General features: G+C 35.9%; 1 protein-coding gene across 3 annotated transcripts in view; it reads right to left on the bottom strand.

Annotated features, from left to right (window-relative positions):
* Window positions 1-22,505, bottom strand: part of FCHO2 (FCH and mu domain containing endocytic adaptor 2) — a 115,601-nt gene that overhangs the window by 54,694 nt on the left and 38,402 nt on the right. For all 3 annotated transcript variants that reach the window (XM_041765634.1, XM_041765635.1, XM_041765637.1), the window contains 4 exons: window positions 18,782-18,886; window positions 15,348-15,446; window positions 14,011-14,107; window positions 1,979-2,023 (listed from right to left, as the gene is read on the bottom strand). In XM_041765634.1, coding sequence (XP_041621568.1) covers window positions 1,979-2,023; window positions 14,011-14,107; window positions 15,348-15,446; window positions 18,782-18,886 — 346 coding nt within the window. The remainder of the gene's footprint in view (window positions 1-1,978; window positions 2,024-14,010; window positions 14,108-15,347; window positions 15,447-18,781; window positions 18,887-22,505) is intronic.

Genomic DNA, 22,505 nt, shown 5'->3' with positions numbered 1-22,505 from the left:
CTTACACAGGGATCCCTGGGTGGCGCAGCGGTTTGGCGCCTGCCTTTGGCCCAGGGCCCGATCCTGGAGACCCGGGATCGAATCCCACATCGGGCTCTCGGTGCATGGAGCCTGCTTCTCCCTCTGCCTGTGTCTCTGCCTCTCTCTCTCTCTCTCTGTGACTATCATAAATAAATAAAAATTTAAAAAAAAGATTTAAAAAAAAAAAAAAAAAAAACCTTACACACATCAAACATTTTCTCCAAATTCTTACAGAAATGTTGGGAGAAAGAAAAATACAAAATTCTTTTCAAATTATTTCTAGTAGCTTACAAAGTGAGATATGTAAAATATGACAAAATTAGCAGGCATTTATTGGTTTCATACTATGAAAATAATCCATATAAACAGGAAGGGGTCACCTGGCTGGCTCAGTCAGAGAAGCATGTCAACTCTTGATCTTGGGGTTGTAAACTCAAGCTCCACTATGGATATAAAATCTTTAAACAAGCTCCACTATGGATATAAAATCTTTAAACAGACAGGCAGGAAGGGTTGTGAACCCTTCCTCCAAGTCATATTATCGCTCATTTTAAATGAAAGTAATAATAACATTAATATATAACCTCATTAATTACTGAAATGTTTCTCACTTTAGAATAAGCCCTTTAAAGGGAAACCCTCTTTTTTTTTTTTTTTCTTTATTTATTTATGATAGTTACACAGGGAGAGAGAGAGAGAGGCAGAGACACAGGCAGAGGGAGAAGCAGGCTCCATGCACTGGGAGCCCGACGTGGGATTCAATCCCGGGTCTCCAGGATCGTGCCCTGGGCCAAAGGCAGGCACCAAACCACTGCACCACCCAGGGATCCCAAAGGGAAACCCTCTTATACTGTAGGTGAGAATGCAAGCTGGTGCAGACACTCTGGAAAACAGTGTGGAGGGTCCTCAAGAAGTTGAAAATAGAGCTACCCTATGACCCATCAATCGCACCACTGAGTATTTATCCCAAAGATGAAATATAGTGATCCAAAGGGACACCTACACTCCAATATTTATAGCAGCAATGTCCCCAATAACCAAACTATGAATAAAGAGCCCAGATGTCCATTGACAGATGAATGGATAAAGAAGACATGGTGTGTGTATATATACATATACACACATATACATATATATGTATAATAGGATGTATAATATATATATATGTATATAACAGAATACTACTCAGCCATCAAAAAAAAAACAAAATCTTGCCATTTGCAACAATGTGGATGGAACTAGAAGGTATTATGCTAAGTGAAAAAAGTCAATCAGAGAAAAACAATTATCCTTTAATCTCACTCATATATAGAATTTAAGAAACAAAACAGAGGATCATAGAGGAAGGGAGGGAAAAATAAAACAAGATGAAATCTGAGAGGGAGAGAAACCATAGAGACTCTTAATCATAGGAAACAAACAGGGTTGCTGGAGGGGAGTGGAGTGAGGCAATGGGGTAACTGGATGACGGGCATTAAAAAGGGCACATGATGTAATGAGCACCGGGTATTATTTAAGACTGATGAATCACTGAACTCTACCTTGGAAACTAATAATACACTATATGTTAATTAATTGAATTTAAATAAAAAATAAATGTAAAAAAAGTCTTATACATTGTGTTTTAATGATTTTCACATTAGTGACATGAGAATGTTTAAAAATGGATGTCAATTAAAAAAACAATCTCAATGTAGATTTGAAAATAAATACATGTTATATTTAATCTTTTAAGATTTATATTCTAACACACTCAATATTCCTTTGGGCAAGCCTATTGTTTATTTATTAAGTGAAGAATAGTATCTGTAGGGCTTCAAACCAAATTTCATTAAGGGTTCTTCAGATTTTTTGTATCACTCCACAGACATGTTGACAACACTAAATAATACTCTTGATTTATTCAATAAACAGAAAATATTAGCTAGTTACCATGTATTACAAGTAGTCAGCTTACCTTCAACTGCACTAGCAGGGTCACATTCTTCAAATTCAATAAGGCCTAAACAAACAAAGAAACAAAAGAACAAAGTTAGTAAAAGTTAAAAAAAAAAAAAAAAAGCTGATAGAAGACAATCAGCTCACACCCCTTTACATCTTTTTAACTGACTTGATGTGTTCTTGTGTTATCTGATAGCGTTGAGATATCAGTAATAATTTTAAAATTCAAATAATCCTAACAGTGACAAAAATTGAGACTAGCCTATTAGTATGATCACAATTTACTGAAAAGCCTTTATATATAATACTATAGAACTGGAGACACAAACCTAATCTGTCATTTCCGCTTTCAAGGAGCCTGCAGGATACTTGAGAGAAAACAAGAATAAAAGGCAGTTGCTGAATCTTTCGTCGTGTTCATGGGGAGCACAGGGGGGCCAACATAGTAAATACTACTAGAATGCAAGCTTGGGAATTTGTCTCACAGACCACTGCGAACTGGCAAATAATAGGTCTTTAACAAATATCTGCTGACCAAGTAAATGCACTAATTACATAGTAGCAAAGTGGTGATGCTCTAACTGTACAGTGGGGTCAAGAATGTGAACTTGTAGTTTGCAGGTGAAGACTTTTCATGTGAGGAGATACACAAATGCCCCTGCAAAGTGGTCTTATAAGAAAATTAATTTAGCACTGGTTATGAGGGATAGAGTAGAGAGAGAGGAAGATGATAAAATAGAAACCAGCTGAAAAACAATTTAAATAGCCTTCAAATGATAGATAGATCTACTAAGACTAGCCATAAGTGCCATATAATTTCATATATGTGGAATACTATATTATTTAGGTAGTACAGAAAGTTAGCAAAAGCTTGTATCACTGTTTTACTGAAATATCTGCAAAGCTCTAAGTATCAGACTAAAAAATTATCTTCTATTTAATTGTCATTTTAGCCCTATTTTTTAATACTAAATTCATGCAAGTCTAGTATTTTTGTGAAATAACTTATTAATGGTAATAGATTCAACATATTATTTCAAAAAATTTAAAAACAGCATGAGGAGTGGAAAATGGAAGACTTCATTACTGGTTCTTCTGAGATGTTAAGCTTAACTGTAAAACTATATGTATAAGTTCATAATCAGAGTTCTCACTGATCATTCCATTATAAAAGAAAGCCACTGATTAACAAGAAAGATTTCTCTACAAGTAGGAACATCTAAACATATTGGCTAAAATGTCCTTCTTCACCCCAAATCTGAGATCCACTTCTTTGCTTCTGGTTTCTATTCAAATAGAAGCATTTAGGGATCATCAAACATTAGCATTTAGGGATAAGCAAAATAACTTTTAAAAACTCATAAAAGTGAGTTGATAAACAACGTCCTAATCAAATAATTAGATATACCTTTCTTACTAAAGTATTATCATATATATCATGTGACTAAAATTAAAAAATACATTCAATACTTCCACCCAAAAAAAAAAAAAAAAAAGCCTTAGAATCAGAACATGGTCCAATTAAAAATTTAAAGGCTCCAAGTTCATTCTGCAAATCTGAAAGCTAAGAATTCATTAAATGAAAGGGTAATGAGCTTGCTGTTAGAATCCATTAAGAGCTAAGTTAACAGTTTACAAACAGATGAAACTGAGAGATCAATAGAAGAACCGTAGTATGTCCATCTGATAATTAACAACTAGTTGATGTAAAAATTGTGAAAAATCTGTACCTAAATTACCAACAGTTTATTATGTATGATTAGCTTTATCACTTACTAATAAACCTTAAGAGACTATGTTCACCTGTCAAATAAATCTGAGGGCTCCTACAGTTACACATCACATAATCTGTGCCCTTAACTATTTACAAAATCTCAAATACTCAGGCTATGGGCTTATGCCTGAGAGGAAAAACAAAATGTCAATGCCAAACAAATTGCGTTATTTACAAATATTTTAAAAGAGAACCTAAAAAGACTTCTATGACATTACCTTAGCAAATAAGATACATATATTCTTTTAACATCTTTGGATGCCTTCATATATGTGAAAATAGCAAAGGCATCCCTTAACTCTACCAAAATTCCCTCCAACAAAATTTTACATTTTTTTCCTCATGAAACCTTTTTCCTATACCAGACATATCCCGACTGCTTTTCCCTTTATCTTTTCTAAATATCCCTTTAAAATCCATTTAGAATAGGGAAATGTTCAATAAAAATAAACTATTCAGAATCACAAACATTTTTGAAATATAAAGTGCCAGATCCTTTCGAATTGTAAAATATATATAAAAATTTAAAACTGAGTACCTTCAGCACATAAGCTTTTCTACTAAAGACAGAAACATAAACGGTTTCTGGTATAATAAAACTAAATATACCTTTAAAAAAAAACGTCAACTCGTGCATGAAAAAGATTTTCTTTTTTAAGTGGCATATGCTCCACATGCTGCTTCACACGGCAAAGCTTTGCGTGCCTGGCTCTGTGCCAGCTGACAGCTCAGCTGGATATCAGTGCACATTCTGACCCCCCTTGTAGCATGTCACTTCTGAAATGTTTCACAAGTAGAAAGTTTATTCAGCATCTCCCTCAAATGCAGTCCACTGCCCATCATTCTGCTATTTAATCATAAGACGAGTTACTTTTTTTGACAGTCCCAAAGCCAGAGTGAGAGTCAGAAAGAATAGTTTGCTACAACTGGAATTTCAACTGTTTTAGGGTCAATTAATTCTGTTGTCAAAATAAATAACTGCTCCTAGTGCTTAGATTTTATACTGGGCCACAAGGGCAATTTAATTTGTATAAAAGCAAATAAGACCATTTTGGCTCTATCTCCTGATGCTCTTTTACACATTATATAAAAATGCCATCATGAGTTCAATTAAAGGCAGATCTCCAAAAAATCAACAATAAAGTAAAACAATTCTTAGAGAGGATTTTTCTTTAATCATCAGATAGCAATAAATTATTGATAAGAAGAAAGGAAGGAAGGAAGGAAGGAAGGAAGGAAAAGAAAGAAAAGAAAAGAAAAGAAAAGAAAAGAAAAGAAAAGAAAAGAAAAGAAAAGAAAGAAGAAAGAAAAGAAAGAGAGAGAAAGGAGGGAGTCAACCACCTAAAGACTTCATCTAATTCTAATTTGAATTGAAATTTTTAAGAAATGTTACAGGAGAAAAGACAATTTAACAGCAATCTTTAATCAACACAAACATTTTGTGGATGAGGTACAGTATTTTAAAAAGTAAAACATTTACTAGTTCCCATTGTTTTGAAATCAATTCTAAATCTCAGGCCACCAACAGGACAAATTTACAAGTCTATCTAGTTAATAACTGGCCCGAAAACTGAAATAGTAAGGCTGGGCTATGCAAGTCAACCATACTTCTGCATAGGCCCAACTCAAACCACCGAATACTTGGTTCTAACTAGAAGTCAAAACAATGTATATGAACATGCCCAGATCCCAAAGTCTAATAATAAGAATGATGATAATAGGGGGTGAGGAGGGAACCAAGACACAGGAGAGAGGGAGGGAAAGAGGGGAGGGGATGGGGGTGGGATCATGAGTCATAACAATGGAAGTCCACGCCTAAATTTTCAAGCTTCCTCCTGGGCCTGTGGAACCCAGCACAGCCACATTCCTAGATGCCGGGAGGGCAAACTCAAGCACGAAAACAACATCAAACTCCAGCTTGTGGAGAAGTACAAAGGGCATGGAGCTCAAGTTCTGGTTCTGCCACCTGCCTGCCGGCTAATTACCTTAAACTAGTTACTCTACTTGAACCTAGGTCGTATCATTTCTTTTTTTTTTTTTTTTTTTTTAAGAGAGCAAGAGATTGAGAGCAGGAGCCGGGGAGAGGCAGAGGAAAAGAGAATCCCAAGCAGACTTCCTGCTGAGCACTGAGCCCGAGCCCAACATAGGGCTCGATCCCTCGACCCAGAGATCATGACCTGAGCCAAAATCAAGAGTCGGACGCTTAACTGACTGAGCCACCCGGGCAACCCCCCCTAGGTCGTATCAATTTTACAAATGCTACTGCAGAATATAACCTTCTACGGTATTTGTTTTCCCATTCTCTACATATACCCGTACACACATACAGATTTTTTTCTTACTTTAAAGATTTTATTTATTTATTCATGAGAGACACACAGAGAGAGACACATAGGCAGAGGGAGAAGCAGGCTCCCTGTGGGGAGCCTGATGTGGGACTCGATCCCAAGACCCTAGAGTCAAGCCCCGAGCCCAAAGCAGATGCTCAGCCACTGAGCCATCCGGGCGCCCTAAATGAGGAGTTTTAAAATGTAATAGTGTCAAGGTCCTGCCCTAGACCCCTGAAATCAGAATTTCCAGGGCAGTGAACTGTCTGTGCATTTTTTTAAAAAAGAGATGGGGGAGGGAGGGAGAGGGAAAGGAAAGGGGAAAGAGAAAAAGAGAAAGGAAGAATAGATGGAAGTAAAGACGTAAAGAAGAGAAAAATGAAAAGGAAAATTTCATCTAGTTCTCCAAACACAGAATCTTAACGTAAAATATAATCTCCTACGTCCAAAATCTGACAATACCTCCATACTCCTAGACTGAGTCATGTCTCCATCCTCTGTGATCCTGATAAAACCTTGGGTGATTATACCGAGCTCACTAAATCTCTCCACCCCTCCCCCCCAGAACTTCCCCCTTCTACACACAAGTGGTGCAGAAGCCACGTCTATACTACATGACCTAGTCAGAATGAACTAACATAGAAGGATTACTTGATCCAAGATTACCTGGACCAGTTTCTTTCTCCCAGAAATCTGTAAAGGGACTAAAACCTGGGTTAATTCTGAGCTGTGGCTGCAATTAAAGAACAAGTAGAAATACCTAGAAATTACAGAGAGGTCACCTTATGTCATGTGCCTGGAAAAACAAAGAAAGCCACTGTGCAAAGAAAAAAATAAAACAGTAGAAATACAGAGGTCAAATGAAGGAAACATGATACCCTGTGTTCCTACAGGTTTGGGTTTCCTTTTGCAGCCTGGCTATATTCCTGACTTTGGATCCTTGGGATATCTCTCTTTCCAGTAAATTTTCTTTTAAAGTGTTTAAGCTAGCTTCTTTAACATACTGCAAAAAGAATGAAAACTCTGTCCTTGTTATTATGCACATAAAAAATTGTAATCAGCTTACCTTACTTTTTACTTCTATTTTGTTGCCAGTGTTTATACATTTAACGTTTTTAGTGGCTACTTCAAATTAATGAAATAAGCTTTTATTAAACAAAGCCTGCTCAAAACATCTTAATCTTTATTCACAATTCAGGATTATTATTATTATAAGAATCAATTACTACACTATAACTGCAGATGTAGTTAGTACAAGGTGTCAGAATAAAGTATTTCTGAACCCAAAAAGAAGAGCAGAATCAGCTTTTGAAAAAAGATTATGGGGATCCCTGGGTGGCTCAGCAGTTCAGCATCTGCCTTCAGCCCAGAGCGTGATCCTGAAGGCCCAGGATCGAGTCCCCTATCGGGCTCCCTGCATGGAGCCTGCTTCTCCCTCTGCCTGTGTCTCTCTGCCTCTCTCTCTCTCTCTGTCTCTCATGAATAAATAAAATCTTTTTTAATAAAATCTTTTTTTAACAATTTTTAAAAGCTTTAAAAAAAAGGAAAAAAGATTATGTACTACTGTGAGGTACACAATTCTAATGAGATCATTCCTGCTACTATGCTACTTAATAAGTATATTTTTTAATTTATATTAATTTTTTTAAAGATTTTATTTGTTTATTCATGAGAGACACAGAGAGAGAGAGAGAGAGAGAGAGAGAGAGAGGCAAAGACACAGGCAGAGGGAGAAGCAGGCTCCATGCAGGGAGCCTGACGCAGGACTCGATCCCAGGACCCTGAGATCAAAACTGAGCCAAAGGCAGATGCTCAACCACTGAGCCACCCAGATGCCCCTCTTCTTAGCTATTTTTAATTTTGCTTTCTACATAAGGGTTTCTGCTTCTCTGACTTAGAAGTTATTTGTACATTTAACATTCTTGCAAATCCTGAGAGCTCTAGAAAGATGATCTTAGATTTTTAAAAAAATATTTGCTTTACCCTATACGTTAAAATAATAAACATAGGGGCGCCTGGGTGGCTTAGTTGGTCAAGTGTCTGACTCTCAATTTCAGCTCAGGGTCCTGGGATATAGCCCTGCCCCACCACTTTCAGCTACACGCTCAGCAGGGAGTCTGCTTAAGATTCTCTCACTCCCTCTCTCTCTGCCCCTCCCCACACTGCTTGTTCACTCACACACACACACACATGCTCTCTCTCTAAAATAAATAAGTCTGGGGCACCTGAGTAGCTAGCTCAGTTGGTTAATAATCATCTGCCTTCAGCAGGAGTCATGATTCTGGAGTCCTGAGATGGAGCCCTGCATCAGGCTCCCGGCTCAGCAAGGAATCTGCTTCTCCCTCTTCGTCTGTTCCTCCCCCCAACTTGGGTGTGCTCCCTGTCTCTCTCAAATAAAATATAAAATCTTTTTAAAAAAATAAAATAAACCTTTTTAAAAAGTAAATAAAATAATAAACATAATGTAGAAGCTAAAATTCTCCAAATACCTCAATCAATCAATTTCATTTAGGTAGTATGACCACAGGAATATAATTTCTCCTTTTTCCTTTGTGGCTGATTGTTTCTCATGTGTACCTTTCACAGGATTTTCATATTTTTATCTTGAACACAGTTTAATCCCTGGAAGTTCTCAAATGAGAGCTATAAGCCTATATCATCATATAATGAAAATACAGGTAAGTTTTTCAGCAAAATCTTCCAATTAAACATATTTATATACACTGGTCTACCAACTTTTTAGGTTATTTATCCTTTTGTTTCTTATAAATGGAAACTAGCTTAACTTTCTGAATTATAAAAAGCATACAGCAAAATTACCAGAATGACTATAAAATAGAAAACTCCCCAAAATATGGTTTTAATCCCCTCTGACAATTAAAATACCTGAGAATGGACAGGAATATTAGAATGTCCTTAGAACACAGAAGGATATTCACAATTAGAAAACACTTGTTTATTCATAACCCTTCAGACCACAGGCACTTTGATATTCAAGGCATCTACTTATACTGACTCAAATTCCAGAAGAGCTAGGCAGTACTTAAAAAATAATGACAAGAAGAGTATGGGGGTTCCTCAAAAACTTAAAAATAAAACTACCATATGATCCAGCAACTCTTATAGCTATTTATCATTCTCTCAAAAAGATATGTACACTCCCATGTTCACTGCAGCCTTATTTACAATAGCCACATAAGCATCCACTGACTGGGTAAAGGAAATGTGCTGTGAGTATACAATGGAATATCATGCAGCCATTAAAAAAAGAAAGAGATCCTGACATTTGCAACAATATGAATGGATCTTGAAGACATTATGCTAAGTGAATTAAGTCAGAAAAAGACAAATACTGTATGATCTCACTTCTATGTGGAATCTAAAGAAAACCAAACTCAAAGATACAGTCAAGACACTGGTTGTTATCAAGAGTGGGGTTAGGGGGGTGAGGGGTGGTGAGATGGTTAAAGATGGTCAAAAGGTACAAACTTCTATTATGAGATAAGTCAGTCCTGGAGATAGAATGATATACAGCATGGTGACTATAGTTTATAATACTGTACTTGTACTTGAAAGCTAAGAAACTAATTCTTAAAAGTTCTCATCACAAGAAAAAAAACTGTAACCATGTAGGCCCAAGTACCCAAACTTACTTTGGTAATCATTTCTCATATGCATACATCAAATCATTACGTTGTACATCTAAAACAAACACAACACTATATGTCAATGATATCCTAATTTTTAAAAGATTTTTATTATCTATCCCTTTATTTGAAGAGAGTGCATGCACACACGTGTTCACGAGTGGGGAGAGGGGTAGAGGGAGAGGGACAAGGATACTCTAAGTGGAGCCCAATACCAGGCTCAATCTCACAACCCTGAGATCACGACCCAAGCCGAAACCAAGAGTCAGACACTTAACTGACCTAACCACACAGGTACCCCATCTTATTCTTTACAAAGTAATGACAAAAAAAGCCACTTCATATAATAAGTTGTATAAAATAGTCTCAATGAATAGGAAAAAAGTTTTAATGCTCTCAAAGTGTTTGATTTACACAAGAAAATTGGACATAAAATTAGAGGTTGTAGCTTTGAACAGATAACTAACGAAAAATAGATTTTAAGATATACCAATTTTTTAACGAACTGGGCCTCTTGTTTTATTTTTAAAATATAAATCCCAAAGGACAAAAATTAGTTTAAGAAGGAATTCATCCACCAGAGGGGGCCCTTACAAAACAGGAGAAATAAAATGTTAACAGCAATCAGCAGTATATACAATTAAAGGTTAGACTACATTTCACAAAACAAAATCCTTTAAGTCTGTGAATTCCATTATATAATCAAATGCAAAATTTTGATTATATTACTTTTACGAGAAACACAAAGTTTTCATCACTGAAATAGGCCCCCAGACTCATCTGTTCAGGTGCCCATAAGCCAAACAAACACAGAGCTATAACTCATTACCCACCACAAGCCAACTAGAGAAGTAATATTTATTCCACCTCCTCCACTCTGGCACCATTCTTTCTTTTTAAAGTTAGTTCTAGGACTACTTTTTTTGAAAATCAGTCATTTATAGTCACAGTGTCAACAGTCACCCTAGAACAGTCACTTGATTCTGGATTTAGTGATTATTCTAGGAAAGCCCATGTCATCATCACTCCTGGCCTCTGTCCTACAGCTTACCATTTAGCTACAGGGATTTTCTACATGTCACAGTTTATCTTAAGGCCAGTAAGTTTAAATTTATAAAGAAATAATATCTATCAGTAGCTGCCCATTAATCAGAAATGTATTACTTTTTTAACATAACACTTATTAAATACTCAATAAATGTTAAATTATCTCATATAACCCTCATAATAACCCCATGAAGCAAATACTATTATTATCCCCACTTTACAGATAAAGGTAATGAAGCTTAAAAATCTCACGGCTAGTAAATAACACTACGAACTATAGGGCTAAGTATTACAACAGATAAGAAAATAACTTAATTTTTTTTTTAAAGATTTTATTTATTTTAGAGAGAGAGCTTGAGCCCGGGCTAAGGGAGGGACAGAAGGAGAAGCAGAAAATCCCAAGCAGACTCCATGCTGAGCATGGAGCTGGACATGGGGCTCAATCCCAGGCCCCATGAGATCACAAGCCTAGGCGAAATCACCAGCCGGACACTCAACCAACTGAGTTGGCACCACCCAGGCACCCCTAAAATAACTGAAATTTTTATCGAGCTAATTCACATACAGCTGTAAAGAAAAAAATACAGGGAGATTCCTTGTACATTTTGCCCAACTTCCTGAAATGATAACATTTTGCAAAACTACAATATAATGTCACAAACAGGATACCGATAATAATACAATCTGCATATCTTGTTTAGTGTTATAAGTCACTTTTTCCAGCCAATACATCCTTGCTTTTATTGATCAACCCTTCTAACTACTCTATATAAAATCTGTATTTGTTCTCCAACTGTTTTCATCTCTCTTAACTGGCCTTCACTTATAATTTAATCTTTTTTTGAGAAAGAGACAGCAAGTGCAGGGGATGAGGGACAGAGGGGGGAAAAAGAGAATCCTAAGCAGGCTCCACGCCCAGCAAGAAGTCCAACATGGAGCTCGCTCTCATGACCCTGAGACCATGACCTGAGCCAAAATGAAGAGTCAGATGTTTAACCAACTGCACACCGCCCAGGCACCCCATAATTTCATCTCTTTACAGGGTATTTTAGGGTTTCATACTTTTCTGTAGTTACATATCTCATTCTCTTGATATATGTAAACTTACTCAGTTCTATTCTAATTTCTCCAAAGCATAGGCCCTGGGGTCAAGAACCCTGGCATTTTACTATCTGCTCTGCCATCTACTACCTTAGGCCAATCATTTAACCTCTCACCATTTCCCTCATCTTTATTATGAGAATAACAGTACCTATTTCAAACAGTTGCTGAAGATCAAAGTTTGCCTGCAAAATGGTTGGCACAGTACATGGCAGAGTGTCTCACTAAACTTTAACCAGAATTACTATTCCTCACCAAGACTCTTCGAATAGCAAATCCATCCACTTCAACCTCTCTAACATTCTAACTTTACTATTATACGTCCATTTGTTCATTCACTCAACAAAAATGTACTGTTTACACATAAACAGATGAATCAAATACAGAACTTTCCTTCATATCTGCACAATTATTAAAATCTAAGGAAGACAGCACTAATAACAAAGGAGAAAAAAAAAAGTTAAAGTTCTCTGGCACTTTCAATGGAGGAAGTAGCAAATGACCCAGGTATTTAAGAGTTTATGTGCTTAACAAATAAACGGGAAGAGACATGAGGCAGAAATGAAGTACAATGCAGCATTTCCTAGAATAAGAACATAAGGGCACCCAAGGTACCCCAGGGTAAAGGGGGCAGGTATAGGAAATAGCAAGCAGTTCCAGTCAGCTACAGTGAGGGTAAGACTAAAGACTAGTCAGAGACAGATCCTGAGAAGCTTTAAATCCAAATCCAGAGCCTAATCATTCTGTCTATAATGAGAAGTCAAAGATTTATGAGTACTGCAATGATAAGTTCACAACTGTATACTCAAAAAATGAATGTGCTGTAACATGTAAAATAGGTTAGAGAAGTGCCAATACTCAGAAACCTACCGCTGCAATTGATCAGGTAGGTAGAGAAAGCATGAAAAGAAGATCTGAAGGGAAAAATACTAACATAAGTGAACCAATGATCTGAAAGTCAATAAAATCTGAAAAGAAAAAGTGAAGATTTAGGTTACAAGTCTTAGTTCTGGGAACTGCACTAAAGAAAAATGGCTCCCCGACTTCCCAAAAAATCACCCATTTTCCTGAATTTCAAATTTTTATTTGAATTGGATATTTTAATTTCTTTACTAGACTGAATTATTTTTACCTGTAGAATGAAACAAGTATCTTACAAGAATATGGTATAGTAACCAATATACAAAATCAAGAAAGCTGGAAGACTCTATGCTGAGCCGGGCAAAAGAATAGGCTACTTAGTATATGTGATATATCATAATATGCTTATTAAACGTAAGATTCAGAATATTGTCATTGTTTATAAAACAGGAACCAGGATTCCTATATATCTCCAGTGTCTCAAACACCATCTGAAATACTTTTTAGCATGCAACAAATATATTTGTTGAATACATATGTCAATAAGAAAATTTAAAAAGTTAAGATTTATGAAAGGTTCTCTGTTGGCCTCAATGTTCTGAGGGCTCAATATTCTCTCCCACTTTTCCTTCTGTTCATAGTGAATATAGATAAATGAATATAGATAATGATACAGCAATCACCTTGTATGGTGATAGATAGTAGCTACACTTCTGGTGAGCATAGCATAACCCTTAGAAAGATGAATCACCATGATACACATGTGAAACTAATGTAACATTGTGTCAGTGTGTCCATATACTCAAAAAAATTTCTTAGTTAGAGCTCCACATAGGGCTCTGTGCTGGGCATGGAGCCTCCTTAGGATTCTCTCTCTTCCTCTCCCTCTGTCCCCACCCCAATCCCCCACCCCTGCTTGTGTGAGCTCTCCCTCTCTTTAAAAATAAAAAAAAAATCTTAAAATTAAAAAAAAAATTTCTTAGTTAAAAATTTAAAAATAAAAATAAAAATAAACTGCACTTTTGTTAACTCTTTGAAAAATGTAAATAAGCAACATATTAATTTCCTAAAGGTTATAACTACTTTAATATTAAATTATTAACCACTAAAGACCAAAATAAAAATATTAATTTAACATATTATCAGATACAAAGTAAATGATATTTGATATTTTACACAGATTTTTAGATATCTCCCAGGCTCCACTTTGCAAGTTTGGGAATTTAAAAGCAAATATATTTGTTGCTGGATGAGAAATTTGTATACATTTCCTGACAGTTTATCATCTTACCAGGTCTTTCCTTCCCAGTGCCTTTTGACTCAGCAAATTTCTGTATTAAGCTTTCAACTGTAGTATTAGCCATGTTATTTATAAATTCTTCATGGACCTATTAAAATGAAATAAAGATATTTTTTCTTTTTCCATTAAAAATTCTTACTATATTTCAGACAGAACTTGGACAAAGCAATTAAAATTTGTTACACCAAAATATGAGGCTTTTTTTGACCCCAAACCTTTGAGAACTTTCATTTACCTAACATGCTGTTACTCTGTGGGTACCAACCACTGTTTTACATGAAGATACAGCCCCACAGCCTTAGAAGTCAAGGCAGTTTCCTGTCCTCATCTTTGAATGTTTTAGACACATAATTCTTATATAAATTAAAACTTACACAGATCTCTAACAATCTTTGGATCCTTAATAATAAAAAATAATAGACCTCATCTTTCTCTAATCTATCTCAATGCACTCCAATTGTCATAATTAAACTGCTTTTAGGGACGTCTGGGGGGCTCAGCAGTTGAGCATCTGCCTTTGGCTCAGGGCGGGATCAAGTCCCATGTCGGGTTCCTGCGTGGAGCCTGCTTCTCCCTCTGCCTATGTCTCTGCCTCTGTGTCTCTTATGAATAAACAAATAAAATCTTAATAAACAAACAAACTGCTTTTATATTTTGGGGGGAAAAATGTTTTCTTAAAGTTTTTTTTTTTTAAGTAATTTCTATACCCAATGTGGGGCTTGAACTCTAAATGCCAAGATCAAGAATCACATGTTCCACCAACTAAGCCTGCCATGAATTCCTATTTTTGGAAATTTCTAAGCACAAGTTCTTTTCTTCTCTCAATTTTTTTAAACATTTTATTTATTTATTTATTTGAGAGAGTGAGCAAGCACAAGCAGGGAGGAACAAAGGGAGAGAGAGAAGCAGATTCCCCGCCAAGTGGGGAGCCCAATATGGGACTCAATCCCAGGACGCTAAGATTATAACCTAAACCGAAATTAGACACTTAACTGACTGAGCCACCCAGGCTCCCCTCTAAGCACAAATTCTATAACTTACGGCTGTTCTAAATTATAAAACAGCAAAAAAAATTTTTAAATATTAAAAAATTGATGAACTTCAGAATTTTAAAGTAAAAGGAATGAGCTATGGTTACTTTTTAACAACTGGTTTGAATTATCATCCTTGGTGGCCAATCAAAACACTCAGTTTATTTTATACTTAATACACGTAAATATATATTCTTTATCTGAAATAATCCGGTATCATATGGAGTTCTGGATTTTTAAAAAGTCATAAATCAACATAAAATTTTCATGAATCAGTTCAACAAAAGAAAAACTTACCTGGCCTATTTGCAAATGAATTTCCTTTATAGCATTTGACAAAGATTCTATAATTTCCTTTATGTGAATGAGATGGGCTTCTTCAATATCTTGAAACTTCTGGATAACAAAAATGAAAAGTTACATATATACATAAAAGAAATACACTCTGAAATCAAAACTTTTTTTATTATTATGTATTTTTTTTTTTAGGTAATCTCTACAACCAACATGGGGCTTAAACTCGACCTTGAGATCAAGAGTCACATCCTCTACCAACTGGGCCAGAGAGGTGCCCCTGCAATCAAAAGACCTTTTAAATAATTTCAATACATCTAACCAAATTCAGTGAGTTAACATTATTATGTAATGTTTAATAATACTTCTAGACAAATGGGTCCAGTAAAAATACTGAAATGTTTAACTTTGTATTATGTTAACTTTTTGTTATGCCATTTTTTAGGTATATATGAACTTGTTCAGAGTTTGAAAACGCCACATATTAAAATCTATAATCACGGTCAGAAAATTGGAACAAGACCCAAATGAGAAGTGTCACAAAAGTTAAGGTAGAAGTGTTTCAAATTGAAGAGCAATTAGTTGACAGAGCAGAAACTACTGTTTACTTCTGAAGACTTTAAAATCTAGCCCGAAGACTCTCAAAGTGTCTTTCTAATCCTTGAAATGTTAATACATACACAGCCTTCAAAAGAGGTAATCTATGGTCAAAGAAATGAGGAAATGCCTGTAAACTCAATCTCAGCAGTTCTCAACCCAAGGTGGGGATATATCCAATCACTTAGAAAATGTTTTCAAACTATAGAACACATAGATCCTCTACTATTCCCTGGAGATAGGAGTGGAAAAAGATGAGAACGTTGTTTGAAAAATTCCCAGGTCATTCTGGTATTTATTCTCCAAGAAGAAAACCACTGCTTGAGTTGGCTTCCAATAAACAAAATAAGAACCCTGAGAAATACTGAAATAAAACATGTTTCATTTTGCTTAACCCAGTGTTTTCCAAATTTCTTTGATCATGAAGCCCTTTTTGTTTTTCTTCTTCTCTAAGTACCTATTAATATTTCACACAACAATGATATTCCTCAAAACAGGATTTGGGAAATGCTGAATTAGCTATTTTCAAACAAAATACATGTCATTTCAACTGCACAAACCTGATTACCCATGTTTTTCCCCAAATTAAATTAGTCCTAAGGAATAAGCCTTAAATGCCTTGTTATCTTTTCTGGCTAGTTTATCAAAATTAATTTCCTTCACCTCATATTTAATATACAATTTTCTTCAACACTGAGTTACATGATCAGAAAATCACTAAGCTAAATGATTATATTCATATTTATGCAAAGGGTCTGAACTTTTTTAAAACAATCAATAATGGTGAAATTATGGTTTTGGAAATAATGCAACAATGGTCCAAAAACTTAAATCAATTTTATTCAAGAGAAATAGTGGAGTTAAAATGTCTTGTCTTGACGATTTTTTTTTGTAAATTTATTTTTCATTGGTGTTCAATTTGCCAACATATAGAATAATACCCAGTGCTCATCCCATCAAGTGCCCCCCTCAGTGCCCGTCACCCAATCACCCCCACCCCCCGCCCACCTCCCCTTCCCCCACCCCTAGTTCATTTCCCAGAGTTAGGGGTCTCTCATGTTCTGTCTCCCTCCCTGATATTTCCCACTCATTTTTTCTCCTTTCCCCTTTATTCCCTGTCACTATTTTTTATATTCCCCAAATGAATGAGACCATATAATGTTTGTCTTTCTCCGACTGACTTATTTCACTCAGCATAATACCCTCCAGTTCCATCCACGTTGAAGCAAATGGTGGGCAAATTTTTTTTTTAAGATTTTATTTACTTACTCAAAGAGGGCATGTGAGAGAATACACACACACACACACACACACACACACACACAAGCACTGTATACTATCACCTTTACTTAAAAGCAGCATGGTTATACAACTGCTCAAATACATTAATATTCCCATCTTGGAAGTAGCAGGATAAACAAAATGTCAATTTGGAAAAAAGGAAAAATAATGAGAGAAAGATGAGTGCTGAAAATTCCTTTCCTTCAGAACACTTTGATGAGGGATGCCTGGGTGGCTCAGTGGTTGAGCATCTGCCTTCAGCTCAGGTCGTGATCTCGGGGTCCTGGGATAGAGTCTCACATCGGGCTCCCCGCCTGGAGCCTGCTTCTCCTTCTACCTGGGTCTCTGCCTCTCTCTCTGTCTCTCTCATGAATAAATAAATAAAATCTTTTTAAAAAACAACACTTTGATGAAATAATATAAATTAATGAAAAACTCTGACTCTAGTAAATTCTAATTTTTCCAAATTAAATGACTGAAGGGCAAACATTTTCTGACAGTGTCTGCAATATGGCAAGTAAAGACGGATGCCATATATGCCTGCAAGGAAGCATGAAAGCCTTTTCATTTCTGAGATGTGAACGATTCACAGGAACACTCTTTAGAATCCAAAAAGGCAGATATATAAAGTCCTTCTTCAAACTTATTGAATGCCTACCATGTGCTGGGAGTTATTTTAAAAGTACTGGGGAAATAATAAATCAATCCCTCTTATAACACAACTTATATTTTGGTGGAGGAAGACAGACAATAAAAAATTATGGGTAGAAGAACCACTGTGCTTTAGTACATTCAAATATAATGACTAAGAATAATATTCTAGGAAAAGGTTCCTTCACCAGCCTCAATACCAGAGTGAAGATGAAGGACAGCTACAGCCAAGCCATGATAAATAGGAACATAACAAAAAAAAAAACCCCTACTATTGTAAGCCACTGAGATCTGGGGGTTTCTTTGTCACCTCAGCAAACCCAGCCTATTCTAACTGATACAGTGAATACAATTCATGGCATATTAGATGATAATAGGTGCTAAGGAAAAAAACAAGAAAAATGTATAAGAACGTGAGGGTAGAAGTTTTAGGCATGATCCATAAAAGACACCTATCTTAAACCTAGCCCTTTAAATAAGGCTCTAAAAACATAGAATGGGATATAAATTATCCCAAGTTTATGGAAGACAGACTTTATTATGTCTTCCCTAACTCAAATAGAAGTTCTATGAAGGCAGTTCTTGATTATTTGTTAATGGCTATATTCTTAGCAGTGCATCATTTTCAGTTTTCTTCTAAAGCAGAAGTCAATTTTAACAATTAGCTCTGTTCACCATCTATCAACATCCTCACTTTCCCCAATTCTCTTTAGTCCCTTATATTGTCATAGTTATTGCATCTTGGTCCTCAATCTCCAAAATAAGATGTGTATCTTTAAAACAGCATCAATAAAACATTGTGTATTTTAACATTTTTAATACTAAAGAATTATTTGATACAAGAATTATATTATTTATATCAGTAAAACAAATATCCTGTTTTAGATTTAAAGCTTAAAAATACCAACCTGAGCTGTTTCTGTCATCTTCTGTTCAAAATCAGCTTTTGCTAATGCATACTTCTCCACATAAAGTTTATAGGTATCTGTAGCTTTCTTAGATTTAACAGCTGCCTGTTACAAAACAAAAACATTTTTTTAAAAGACAAAAACATTTTTAACTATATAATGATCTGTTTTCTTTCCTAAGTTCACTTGAAATAACTACTTAAGTGCATTAAAAGGGGTGAGGCCCATGGGGAGTCCAATATGACATAAACTTTAATATCCTTTTTAAAGTCTTCATTAGTAAGATTTTTTGTTATAGTCACAGAATAATGCAGAAACTAAATGTCAAGTCTCATTTCTGTCTGATGGAACGTGCTTTGAAAAGTTACTTGGTGTTACTAAGAATTCAATCAACAAAAATGTAACAATACCATCAAAATATGCTTGAAATATGCTCCACACCTACAAGTCTTCCTTCCTCCTACAACATATACATGTTCCGTTTAATGTCTGACTAATAAATATAAAAGTAGCTCAAAAGTTGAGAAAATCATTTTCTTTGATGTGTCTGTTTCCATATGCTCCAATAAATCTATAAATTTGTTTTTATTATTGCCTATTTTTTTCAAGATTACTATTACTTAAAAATTGTTATTGCCATGTTACAGCTCTAGTTATCAAAGTTACTTATTCAATTAAAACAATATATTAAATATTAGGCAGTGAGGATTCCTGGATGGCTCAGTGGTTTTGGCACCTGCCTTCGGCCCAGGGCAGTGATCCTGGAGTCCCGGGATCGAGTGCCGCATCAGGCTCCCTGCATGGAGCCTGCTTCTCCCTCTGCCTATGTCTTTTTCTGTCTCTCTCATGAATAAATAAATAAAATTAAATTAAATAAATAAATAAATAAATAAATAAATATTAGGCAGTGAGGAATATGAAAATAAATTATATGGGAATCTTTTCCTATTTTTACCTAGAAATCAGTAAAAAGCAACAAAGCCACGGAAGTAAAGATAAATTCTAAGGAAGACAGACATTCAGAAGAAAGATTACATGTAATGTGGAGGTTGAAGCAGACATAATGGTAATCAAGAAACTTGACTATTCTCAAAGGACTAATCAATTATCAAAGGACTGACTGATCAATTCTCAAAGGACTGATCAATTTGGACATGGGAGGCTTGGGGGTAAAGAGTGCTGATGTAAATAAGAGTTTAAAGATTGAGGTGCCTGGGTGGCTCAGTTGGTTAAGCATCTGCCTTTGGCTCAGGTCATGATCTCAGGGTTCTGGGATCAAGCCTCATATCCAGCATCCCGTTCTGCGGAGAATCTGCTTCTCCCTTCTCTTCTGCCGTTCCCCCATTTCGTGTGCTCCCTCTTTGTCTCAAATAAATAAAATCTTTTAAAAAAAAAGAGTTTATTAAAGAAGATCAAAAAAGAGAAGATACAAATTTCAAGATACAAGTATCTCCATTTTCTTGATGAGTTAGTCTGCTAAGAGTGAAGAAGAGTAGGGTAGAGCTAGGAGTTTCACAGGAATGAAAAACATTTCAAGCCAGGTTGTGAAAGATACAACAGGTAACAGCTAGATGAATAAAAGTACTACTAAGAGCCAATGAGGGCTAAATAAGGCTGGAAAACATGAAATTTGTGTAGACCCAATCGGAAACAAAATATAATTATCTCCAGGTATGTTCAGGAGTCTAAAAATAAGAATTAGAAATAGAAAGTTGGGTTTACCTGGAAGTTTTGGGATTGGCAAGAGATGTAGACAGTCCTACTCTCTAAAAAGGTCCCTCTGAATGCTGCTTAAAATATGATGACATACAGTATATTAAACATATATGCTCCATGTTTTCCTGGCATTCTTTTTCTTAAAGGTTTTATTTATTTATTCATCACACGCACACACACACACACACAGAGGCAGAGACGCAGGCAGAGGGAGAACTAGGTTCCCCAGGAGGAGCCCAATGTGGGACTCAATCCTGGATTCCAGGATCATGACCTGAGCCAAAGGCAGACCCCCAACTGCTGAGCCACCCAAGGGTCCCTCCTGGCATTTGTAAGTAATACAGGATGCGACTTTATCTTGTAATGTAAAGAAACCTGGGTCTTGGAGCTTTAGCTTTACATAGTTCTCTCATTCTTAAAATGGGAAGAATACCACTTATTATTTAAAGCTTTAGCAGAGATGAAATGTAACTTAGGTAAAATGATTGGGACAGGATCTGTCATATAGTTAAATCTACAAAATAAATGGTATCTGCTATTACTATGGTTTCTAAAAGTAACACCATCAGGAGAATATATACTTGTATTTTGCTATTATATCTAAAGTTGTACTGAGTTCTCCATCACTAACGTAAGTGGTTAAAACATAATAATTTTGAAATTTACTCCTATGGATTTTTTTTTAACTCTTTTCCCATTGTTTCTGGCCTTTTGACATTATTTCTACTACTGTTCGTATACCTTCCTCTGATATCCTGGCCTTGTTCAAACACATAACAATTACTAAGTAAATTCACAGGAAACCCAGATAACAAATATATAGATGTGAGGAAAAAAATTTAATGGTTTGGTTATTGGTTATCTGGGGTTTTTGGTTTTGTTTTGTTTTTTTAACACCAAGAGACTTCAGTTTCTTCTTCCAACTCCCTGTATTTTCAGTCTGTGCAAGAATGATCAGCAACTCACAGTCCATGGAGTGATTTTCAATGACAGACCCTAGCAAAATAACATAGTCTCACTAGGAGCCCCTTCCTCTTTGCTTGGTCCTTATCCTAACACCCACTCTTTTTTTTACTGCTGCCTAATAATTTATATGTTAGCTATTTTTTTTTTAAGATTTTATTTATGCATGAGAGACACAGAGCGAGTGAGCGAGAGAGAGAGAGAGAGAGGAAGAGGAAGAGAGAGAGAGAGAGAGACAGGCAGAGGGAGAAGCAGGCTCCATGCAGGGAACCTGATGTGGGACTCGATCCTGGGTCTCCAGGATCATGCCCTGGGCTGAAGGCGGCACTAAACCGCTGAGCCACCCAGGCTGCCTATATGCTAGCTATTAATGAAGACTTGAGTTGTGTTCACTCCTAGAGATATTTGTAACTTGAAAAAAATTCATAAAAATGGAAAATTCTCCCCAAATAGGACTATAATGATTGTCTATACTTTTTAAAGTAAATTATTTTATGAGATCTTCCCTGTATTCTTTTTACAGGTTCTGTGCAAAACAGGATACCTCCCTTGTGAACTTACCATTAAAACCTTTGGCCCAGGGCATGATCCTGGAGTCCCAGGATCAAGTCCCATGTCGGGTTCCTTGCATAGAGCTTGCTTCTCCCTCTGCCTGTCTCTGCCTCTCTCTCTCTCGCTCTCTCTCTGTGTGTGTCTATGATGAATAAATAAATAAAATCTTTAAAAAATAATAATTCATGCATTCTAGGTTTTTTTTTTCTTTTATAGAAAACATTTTAGGGATCCCTGGGTGGCGCAGCGGTTTGGCGCCTGCCTTTGGCCCAGGGCGCGATCCTGGAGACCCGGGATCGAATCCCACGTCGGGCTCCTGGTGTATGGAGTCTGCTTCTCCCTCTGCCTGTGTCTCTGCCTCTCTCTCTCTCACTGTGTGCCTATCATAAATAAAAATAAAAAATAAAAAAATAATAAAAAAAAAAGAAAACATTTTAGAGCACACAAAAGAAGTATAATAAAAACTCCATTAACTCATCATGTAACTTCAAGA

This window comes from Vulpes lagopus, chromosome 8, assembly GCF_018345385.1.
Source record: "Vulpes lagopus strain Blue_001 chromosome 8, ASM1834538v1, whole genome shotgun sequence".
In the NCBI taxonomy this organism is placed as follows: domain Eukaryota; kingdom Metazoa; phylum Chordata; class Mammalia; order Carnivora; family Canidae; genus Vulpes; species Vulpes lagopus.
This window is presented reverse-complemented; position numbering and strand designations above follow the sequence as displayed.